Source organism: Protobothrops mucrosquamatus, unplaced genomic scaffold (genome assembly GCF_001527695.2).
Source record: "Protobothrops mucrosquamatus isolate PMUCROS unplaced genomic scaffold, P.Mucros_1.0 scaffold148, whole genome shotgun sequence".
NCBI classification, from domain to species: Eukaryota; Metazoa; Chordata; class Lepidosauria; order Squamata; family Viperidae; genus Protobothrops; species Protobothrops mucrosquamatus.
The window spans coordinates 583,371-594,077 of NW_015386513.1; the positions used below are offsets into that span (position 1 = coordinate 583,371).

At 43.8% G+C, this 10,707-nt stretch overlaps 1 protein-coding gene across 1 annotated transcript in view; it reads right to left on the reverse strand.

The window, feature by feature from the left end:
* The window catches only part of PRKCB (protein kinase C beta), a gene marked incomplete at its 5' end in the record, with an annotated part of 135,671 nt that overhangs the window by 76,621 nt on the left and 48,343 nt on the right, over positions 1-10,707 (reverse strand). Inside the window, 2 exons of the mRNA XM_015813256.2 lie at positions 3,890-4,024; positions 5,942-6,098. Coding sequence (XP_015668742.2) covers positions 3,890-4,024; positions 5,942-6,098 — 292 coding nt within the window. The remainder of the gene's footprint in view (positions 1-3,889; positions 4,025-5,941; positions 6,099-10,707) is intronic.

Below are 10,707 nucleotides of genomic sequence, written 5' to 3' on the forward strand. Positions count from 1 at the left end.
GGGCCTGGCCCTTCCAAATGAGCAACACAAATTTCTTCTTCACATTTAAATTAAAAATTAAAGCAGAGAGGAATGTTCAGCTGTAAGTTTTCTCAGGTTTTCTAAGGAATTCATTCAAATATTTCAATTCGTTTCTTTTCTGAAGACTTTTCAACAGGCATTTTTGATGACTTTGGACTTTGCACATTCATTGTCCTGGCCTTCTGCATAATAGATTTTTAAAAACCAGGAAGTGAGAACTTAATATTGCTCTTTTTTTTATTACCCAGGAATTTCTGGCACCTGGGTATCCTACCTGGAACACATTTTCTGTATCTGAAGGATTCTGAGAATAAACCATCAAGTTAATCTACTCCAACAGATTATTTATCCCATTCTTTATGCAATTCTTTAACATCCCAATGTTGCCACAGCAAAAGTCATCTTCCAAACATATCCCTCTTCCATATTAGCCTTAAAACTCTCTTTTGGCTGCCTGAATTGAATTTGAATTCCTTTTAAATTATTTGATCAGAAACACCCGAAGGCAGGGCAAGAAGCAATGGATGGAAACTAATCAAGGAGAGAAGCAATTTGGGACTAAGGAAAGATTTCCTGACAGTGAGAACAATTAACCCAGTGGAATGGCTTGCCTTCAGACGTTGTGGGTGCTCCATCACTGGAGGTTTTTAAGGGACTGGACAGCCATTTGTCCAGAATGGGATAGGCTCTCCTGCTTGAGCAGGGGGTTAGACTAGAAGACTTTCAAGGTCCCTTCCAACTCTGTTATTCTGTAAATGACAACTTAGGAATTTCTTCTTGTAATTGATTCTGTCCATTCATTAATTACATTTTTTTTTAACTCAGCCAGAATTTTAGTAAAGAGGGAGGAATTGTTTCATTACCTTATCATGTTGAAACCTTCATATTGCCATTACTGATTCCTCCTCCTCTGACTTCTGTACAAAAAAAAATCTTTACCTTCTATTTTCTTATTAGAAATGTAGTACTGTATATTTCCCCTCCTTTAATGATTTTTTTTCAGACACCCTTGAACATTGAGCTTTATCAGGAGAGGAGTAAAAAGTTTCTTTTTCCAGTATAATTAAACTGGGGAGATGCAAGGCAGATCAAAGCCACATTTATCCAGCTTAGCACAAAGGCTGCGTAGGTGGAGCTGATCAAGCATAGATCAATTCTGTTCCATGGGTATAGCTGGATCCTCAGAATAAATGAACAAATCATCCAGATGAACTATCACCTATCCTGACCCAAAAGATGTATAAATCTTACACAGATGTACAGATTGAAAGATAAATCAAAGATATTGCCATGCATTCAAATTTTCCAGAAGAGATATTTATGGCTCTTCTTCATCCAAATTAAACATAGTGTGTTTTCTGACACTGGTAAAAAAAAAATGCTTTTTGTAGTTGTCTTAGAAATTCAGAGAACAGTGATTCCTAATGGTTACAGAGTCACAGAGGAGTGTGGAAATGGCCTTGACGAAGGTATTCAGCGGTGTTACATAAACACCAGCTCAGGTATGGAAGGGAGGAGTGAGTCAGAAAGAATCTTAAGATTGCTCTGCCTTGATTTTCTTGGGTATGAGAGCAGCGGAGAAAGTCTCTGTCAGGCTCTCAAGATACCTTGTCTCAAAGGCTTTTTCAAAAGGCAACTGGACTCTTTTTTCCTTGAAGAAGAAGAAGAAGAAACGATTGGGGGGGGGAGAGGAGAAGGATCATATTTCTTTGTAGTCATCTGGTCATTAGCATTCTCCCTGAGCACTCTTGAGGCTACTTGGGGGGTTCATCTGTGGGGGTGGAATATTCTTGGAACTGCTGAAAGGACTATGTTGTAGACAGGAGATGGGTGGTGTCTTCTTCCTCCCCCTTTGTTAAGGGAGGGCTGCTCAATTTTAACATAAATGGCCTTTGACCCCTCTTTCAAACCAATGATCCTCCCTATCCAGAATGTGGACTTTGTTCCAGGAACATTTCATACCCATTTGCACTCCCGATGCCCCTGAGGGCACAGATAAACCCCCAAGAGGTCTCACTGCCTCTCAGCGAGAGTGCGACTGTCCAGAGGTTTACAAAGAAATATGTTCCTTCCATCCCCCCACAATCCAGCCTCAATTGTCAGTACCTTTCCTTCCATATTGCCACCATCAGAACTGATTAAGCTTCTTGGATGAGAAGTGAAATGTTTTCTTCTACCCTGCTGACATCCAGGTACCAGTCCCGTGTCTGACCACACCTGGAATACTGCAACCAGTTCTAGTCCCCAGACTATAAAAAAGATGTTGAGACCTTGGAAAAAGTTCAGAGAAGACAACTAAGATGATCCAAGGCCTGGAGACTAAAACATACGAAGAGCGGCTGCAGGACCTGGGTTTGGCTAGTCTAAAGAAAAGAAGAAATAGGGGAGACATGATAGCAGTATTCCAGTATTTGAGGGGCTGCCACAAAGAAGAGGGGGTCAAATTATTCTCCAAAGCACCAGAGAGCAGGACAAGAAACAATGGTTGGAAACTGATCAAAGAGAGAAGCAACCTGGAATTAAGGAGAAAGTTCCTGACAGTGAGGACAATTAATCAGTGGAACAACTTGCCTCCAGAAATTGTGGGTGCGCCATCACTGGAGATTTTTAAAAAGAGGCTAGACAGGCTAGACATGGTATAGGTTCTCCTGTTTGAGTGGGGAGATGGACTAGAAGACTTCCAAGGTCCCTTCCAGCTCTATTCTATTCTAAGAGGCTCTTTGGTGGCTTCATTTTAAAAGGAGTTGCAGATTTCTCTGGGACAATTTACTCAGCCAGAAAGAATTCCTAACGGTCCAGTGGCATTTCCCCAGCTGGTCAATGAAGGATTCCTTGGGGATTCTTGGGATTCACCTGTTTACTCCCACTCCACCACAAGGAGCCAAATGTGGAAAAAATGGGGTGACAGCAGCAGCCTTCGGGGTGAGTGCCAGGGCATCTGCTTTTTCTCTCCCCAGCCCCCCTTCTCCCGTCTCTCCGTCTCAGCTCCAAAGCTGCCCTTTCGATGCAAGCAAGTCAAGGTTTCTGAGTTGCAAGTTGGCTGGGCTGAGAAGACCGAAGCGAGTTGTCCCATTCCGGCAAAAATGGTGGTAAAAATGATCAGCCCTAGTTTGTGATAAACTAGTCCCTGGGAGGGGGAAGGAATCTGGGCAAGACGGTCCTGAACTGACCCAGCTGTTGTTGGGGGCATTGAGGAAGCTGTTGCTGAACCATGTCTACTGGATCTCTTGACCTTGACCAGACTGGCCAGGGTGACTTTAAGATGGATTCACTGCCATTGATGGACCACAGTCCCCTACTCTGTCCTTGAGGGTTAGAAATTAGAATTAGAGATTCTTCTGGATTCTTCCAGAAAACACGGGCCAGGGTATGTTGGGGGAGAGGGCAGATCTTCATGACAGGCTTCTGTCAAGAGTTGGTGGCATTTAAAGTTTAGGCTTGCAATCCTAGCCATGTCCAGGGGACGTCGCTTGGCGGTGCGTGTCAGGACAGGAGCAGAATATGCCAAACTCATCCTTAGAACTGCCTATATTTATCATGGTTTTTATTATCGCCTGTTCACCGCCCTGAGTCCCGTAAGGGAGATAGGGCGGTATATAAATTCAATAAATAAATAAATAATAAATAAGTCAGAAAGGCCCCTGCAAGATGTGCAGCGTGAGGAGACTAGATTTTTTCCCACCCTAATTGCAGCAATTTCTAACATATTTCATGAAAGTATTTTATTTACATTTATTGGCCATCAGCTCGAGCGGGGTTCCCCAAAGAGCTCCAAACAGCTCCATGCAGATTTCCCCGTTCCTTTTCTCACCCCCGTTTTTATTTAACTGGAGAGCCACTGAGGGCCCGAGAGACAAAGGCACCATACCAGCCATCCACTCCGGCTTTCTGCAGCTCTGAAATGCCAAAGGAGAGAGATCCCATAAAGTCATTTCTGCTGGTCAGATCCCAGTCCCAGATCTCCACCGATAGTCGCCTGCCCTTGTCGGACTCTTTCAACTGGCTGGAAAAAACAGGGGGAGGAGGAGAGAGAAGAGACATTAAGATGCTATTTTCTGGGGAAGGGGCTGCTTTCTGCAAGCTTCCATGCATTTCACCCGTCATCGCCCATCATTGGGAAGTGGTGGTCTTCTAGAGTAGCCTGCGCCCCTAATGCTGAAATTCTAAACTAGGGGTCTCCAAACTTGGCAACTCTAAGACTCATGGACTTCAACTCCCAGAATTCCTCAGCCAGCATGGTTGGCTGAGGAATTCGGGAGTTAAAGTCCACGAGTCGTAAAGTTGCCAAGTTTGGAGACCCCTGGTCTTGACACTGGCCCTTTCAAATGAAAATGTTCAAAAATGTCAGTTTCTGATCCCACAGTGTTATAGTATATTTTTCTGAGTTTTCCAACTGGCGGAGGAGAGGGGAAAAAATACCACTTCCCCATTCTCCTTTCTTAAAATGCAACATTTTCCCCCTCTTCATTAATTCTAGGGAAGTTGCAGGTAACTAAAATCCTGTCTTGAGGCATCTGAAGCCGCGAACTATAATAAATGAAGCAGGGGTGGATGTGAGATGGAGAGCCCTGAAAATCCCAGAAAGTTTGGCAACAAAAAACAGAAAGAAGATGGAGAATGGAACGATGGCAGGATATGTTAGATCTAGCTTTACTTTCATGCATGGCAGTAGATTTCTCTCCTCGGGCACCCTGACAGCTTGAAGCTCAGCACGGCTCCCTTCCTTGCCAACGCTGTGCCTCTTCACAGAGAGGCAGCATTGGCACAGAGGTTCCCCCCTCCCATGCTATGCTGCAGCAGGCCCCATGGTGAGGAAGAAATCTGAAAAGTTTGCCCAGGAAATTAAGGCAGGGAGCAGAACTTCTTGGAAGCTGCCTCCCTTTGAGGAACAGCATAGTTTTATCTCGGTTACTCTTGTCTATGCTGTGAGTAACAGAATGACAGAATTGGAAGGGACCTTGGAGGTCTTCTAGGCCAACCTCCTCTTCAAGCAGGAAACCCTATACCATTCCAGACAAATGGTGGACCGATCTCGTCTTTAAAAACCTCCAGTGTTTTTGGAGTCAAAGCTGTCCAAGATCTGCCATTGGGGAAGTCTTTTCCTTCACCTGGCATCCGAATATGGGATTTTCTGCTTGGGTTCTGTCTGAGTTATAGTCCCTTTCTGGTGTCCTACATAGTGGGGGATCTGGAGGAAGGGATGACACGAGATGTTTGTCCAGCAACATTATGCCCTTTCTTGACTGCCTGTTTTAAGATATGGGTAGCATTGGCAATAGCACATAGACATATACCGCTTTGCAGCCCTCTCTAAGCAGTTTACAGGGTCAGCCTGTGGCCCCCAACAATCTGTGACCTCATTTTACGGACCTTGGAAGGATGGAAGGCTGAGTCAACCGTGAGATGGTGAGGATCGAACTCCTGGCAGTTGGCAGAATTAGCCTGCAATACAGGTAGTCCTTGACTTGCCACAGTTCATTTAATGACTTTCGAAGTTACAACAGCACTGAAAAAAGTGACTTATGACAATTTTTTACAGTTACGACTGCTGCAGCATCCCCATGGTCACATGATTTATACTTGGATGCTTGACAATTGGTTCATATTTATGACGGTCGCAGTGTCTGGGTCACGTGATCATCTTTTGCGAATCAGTGGGGAAGCCAGATTGACTTAACAGCCGTGTGACTAATTTAACAGTTGCAGTGATTCCCTTAACAAATGTGGCAAGAAGGGTCATAAAATGGAGTAAAACTCACTGAACAAACTTCTCACTTGGCGACATAAATTCTGGACTCAACTGAGGTCGTAAGTCGAGGATTACCTGTGCTGCATTCTAACCCCTGTGCCACCACAGCCCTGGATGCCCCGGAAATCACACGACACCCAACATTCAAATGTTTCGTCTAGCAATACTCACAATTTGAAGGTCTCATTCCATTCGGGGTTCAAGGAACATTTGATGGTTTTAGTCTTCTGTTTGCTCTCGCTTTTTGGGTCAGGTATGAGCTTGAGTTTCACATACGGGTCTGACAAGCCATTGGGATCCATCGGAACAAGATTTTTAGCATCTCGTACTAAAACAGAAAGGAAAAAAGACCCTGAATGGTGTAAAGGGGCAACAATATCCATTCTCTCATGCATTTACAAGCGGGAAAACTCAATGGGCTCAATTTGTGATGACACGTCCTGCCACGGCTGAAGCACATTTGAGTCCTCCAGAACAATTGAATAGAACGTGGCTTATTTGCAGAAGAAATAAATACCCACCGGCTGGAGAGTCACAATTTTCTGTGCTGTGTTTGTGTGTATTCAGTACCATGGTAATCCACTCTCCAATTATCCCTCGCTCCATGTGCTGGCAGATCTTTATATATTCATTTCTTTTCAGGTTTTTATTTTTAACTCAGAATCTTTTAAAATGGAATTGTCTTTTGCTGCTCTTCTGAGTCACCCAGAGGTCTCTGGTCCAATAAAAAAAAATCAACTCACAAGGACAGAAAAAAGAATCTTCCCACCGGTGTTCCTGACTTAAGGCCACACTATATGTGCAGCATCCATTCCATTTAGGATGTCAGGAAACAGTGACAGAGGGAAACTCTAACTCGACTTGTCATCTTGGTCCAAGACTGTTCTCAAAAGACACAATGTTCTCATTGAGAAACAGCTGCTGAAGCTGCTCAGCCATCCCCTAAGTGCTACTTATATAATGAAATGCAAATTAATAACACCCCACAATTAATAAACATCTCAGACTTGGGCCAAGGAGACAGTACTGAGTCCAGCCACTTTCTGGGTGAACAGTCCAGGGCAGGCAGACATCTGCAGTAAGGAATACCCTGTATCCAGAGATGTCAGGAAGAGGGGGGGGGAAGGCTGCCATTTGACTCAAAGATGCCATGAAGATACCCATTACTGGGCTATCAAAATGAGGACCAACACTACTGTAATTAAAGCATGATGAGGCCAGGGACTAGGACCATCTTAGAATAAAAGAGATGGCCATCAAAAAATATTCTTATCTAAGAAATCTCTTGCAAAGAGTCCCTGCTCTATTTCAGTTAACAAATGGACAATTATCTAGTCCATGAATATTAAGACACACGGATCTATTCATGCCCAACAGTGTAAAATGAAAGATTTTAGAAGGAATCCAAATGAAATGGGAAACATGAATACTGTACCCCAGAAAAATAATGCCTGCCCTTGAAAGAACAGTCCACAGAAGGATGGGTGCCACTTTTTCAATATCAGCAGCTGACAGAAAGATGTATTATTTAAAGCATACTACATTGCAGTGAAATTTGCATAGCCAAATATGCTAATTGAAAGATTAGCCCTTTAATGACTTTTAGCACATACAGACAATCGCTGGAGATTAGGGAAAACAAGAATACCCAGATCAAATCTGTCCAAAATATTTGGGTTTTATTGAAGCCACAAAGCCCAAACAGCTGATGGAGGTCTATCAGCAGAAGCTGGATGCCATCTATTTGGGATGCCTTCATTCAGACTAGGAGGCTGGGTAGCTTCCAAGATCCCCTCCAATGCCACGATTAATAAAAGCTCAGCCTGGATGCTCAGCTCAGATTGGGAAAGACACAAGCAAATTCAAGAGGCTACTGGCATCCTTAATGAGAAATGGCAGGGACACTATTACAGGAGAAGCAGCTTTCCTTCAGAAAAGGAGAATGTTGCCCAAATGAGAGCAGAGAAGACACATTTGCATAATAGAAGGCAATAACAGTTGCAAAAAGGATTACGGACATATACAACTTATGTAAATAAACTTTAAAAGACATGGGAAAATGCAAATAGCCAATCCCCAGAGAACAAAAGATTTGAAGAAAATCTGAAAGAAGATAATGAGATAGCACATCAACTGAACACCACCGTCTGTGCACCAGTTTTCATTGAAGATGAAGGAGAGCCAGTATTCATTTCTCAACTAACTTTCTCAAGAATTGTTTTAGGAACAACAGAAAATCCTTGTAACAACAATGAAGTTTGCATCCTTACTGACAAATGAAAGCCAAACCCCTCATGGCAAAGCTGAGTAGGTTCCATGGGAAGGAAAGTTGATAGGAAAACAAGATCAAAATGGGTGGGATGTTCCAAAATCACAACTGCAAGCCATTCTAAAGAAGAGGCCACCAGAAGAAACCTACGGAAACATACAGTAAATGGAAACAGGTCAGGACACAGAGGAAGATTCAGTAGTGCTGGTCCAGGAAGCAAAAGCTGAAAAGAAGCCCTGACGGAGTTCTGAAGGAGCTTATGTTGTTCCGGAGGTGCTTTTCCAAAAGGCAACTGGGCTTCCCTGAAAACTGAAGCTTCTTCGCTTTTTCACAAGGCAACTGGACTTTCTTGTTTTTCTTTGAAGATGTTTCACTTCTCATCCAAGAAGCTTCTTCAGCTCTGACTAGATGGTGGGGAATGGAAGGATTTATACTCCTTGAAGATAGCTGGTCATTTGCCTTCTTTTAGAAAATCATTGAGGCCACCTGGAGGTTTACAGTATCTGTGCCCTTAAGCTCACCAGAGTAGTGAAAATGGGTATGGAGCCTTCTTGGAATTGCTGAAAGGACTGTGTTGTAGACTGGAGATAAATGATGTCATATCCCTTCCCCCCTCCCTGTTGAAAGAGGACTGTTCAATTTTGACCTAGATGGCCTCTTTGACCCCTCTTTCAAACCAGCGGTCCTCTCTGTCCAAAATGTGGACTTTGCTGTCTTTGAAAAAGTGGCCTTTGTCTTTTAAATGCAGATGGACTGCTGAATCACTGATTTCTTGCAACAACTACAGAAGGACAATGCCATTAACAAGCCACAATACTACTGTCTTTATGCTGGGGAAGCCATGACATGCATATATGGTCTCCCCAAAATCCACAAAGAGGGAACACCACTCAGACCAATTGTTAAGCAGCATCAACGTTGTCACTTACAACATTGCAAAACATCTAACCACCTTATTATCTCCTCTAGTTGGCAACACCACCCATCACATCAACGATTCATAGGACTTCACCAACAAGGTTTGGAAACTAAAACTGGACTCGGATGAGATCATGGTTTCCAATGATGTGACTTTCCTCTTCTCCTGAATTCCAACAACTGAAGCTGTCATGGTAGTAAAGAAATGACTGCTACAAGGCAGCACCTTAGGTGACAGAACCAACCTCAGCCCAGACCACATATGTGCCATGCTGGACCTCTGCCTGACCACTACCTATTTTAAATACAATGAAGATTTCTACAGAAAGAAACACGGCTGCGCCATGGGTTCACCTCTGTCCCCCTTTGTGGCCAATCTCTACATGGAAGAGGTAGAAACAAAATCCCTAAACTCCTTCACAGGAATTCCACCCACTTATTGGTATACGTATGTGGACGATACTTGGGTCAAGATCAAAACACAAGAATTGGAAGCGTTCACCAAACACATCAACTCTGTGGACAGATACATCAAATTCACACAGGAAGATGTTAAGGAAAATAGTCTGGCCTTCCTGGACTGTGCAGTACACATTAAGGAAGACAGAAGCCTTAACACTGAAGTTTACAGAAAACCCACACACCCAGATCAATATTTACATTTTGATTCTCACCACCACTGGAGCACAAAATGGGAGTTATCAGAACCCTATACCACTGAGCTGAAGGTCTGCCTACCAGCAAAGATGGGAAAGAAAAAGAACTAAAACATCTCAAGGAAGCCCTCAGAACGTGTGGCTGTCCCAAGTGGGCCTTCATCAAATCTCAAAAAGGACCCAGCAGGAGCTCCTCCGTAACAGACAATGAAGACGACAATAAATGAAGCAATGTTGTAATTCCATATGTTGCAGGAATATCGGAAAAGCTCAGGAGGATCTTCAGCCAACACAATGTACATGCACACTTCAAACCCAAGAATACTCTAAGGCAGAAGCTTGTCCACCCCAAGGATAAAACACCCAGACACAAACTGAGCAACGTGGTATATATAGTACATTGCAGTGAGCCATGTGCAGATCTGTACATTGGGGAAACGAAACAACCACTTCATAAATGCATGGCACAACATAGGAGAACAAACCCATCTGGACAAGATTCAGCAGTCCATCTGCATTTAAAAGACAAAGGCCGCTCTTTCGAAGACAGCAAAGTCCACATTTTGGACAGAGAGGACCGCTGGTTTGAAAGAGGGGTCAAAGAGGCCATCTAGGTCAAAACTGAACAGCTCTCTCTCAACTGAGGGGGAGGGATGTGACATCATCTATCTCCAGTCTACAACACAGTCCTTTCGGCAGTTCCAAGAAGGCCCCACACCCATTTGCACCACTCAGGTGACCCTGAGGACACAGATAAACAACAGATAAACAAGTTGTTGAGGTGGCCTCAACAACTCTCTAAAAGAATGCAAATTACCAGCTGTCTGCAAGAAGTATAAATCCTTCCATTCCCCACCATCCAGTCAGAGCTGAAGAAGCTTCTTGGATGAGAAGCGAAATGTCTTCAAAGAAAGATCAGAAAGTCCAGTTGCCTCCTGAGAAAAGCACCTTTGGGACAACTATGACCTGGATGACTGAGAATCTCCATAGACGTGAAGCTTCTTTGGTTCTTGTGTCAGGACTGCCATCCCGTGTCAGCCATGCTTCGCGAGCTGCCAGTCTGCCATTCATAATGGGGGGAGGGGGCTCCAGGG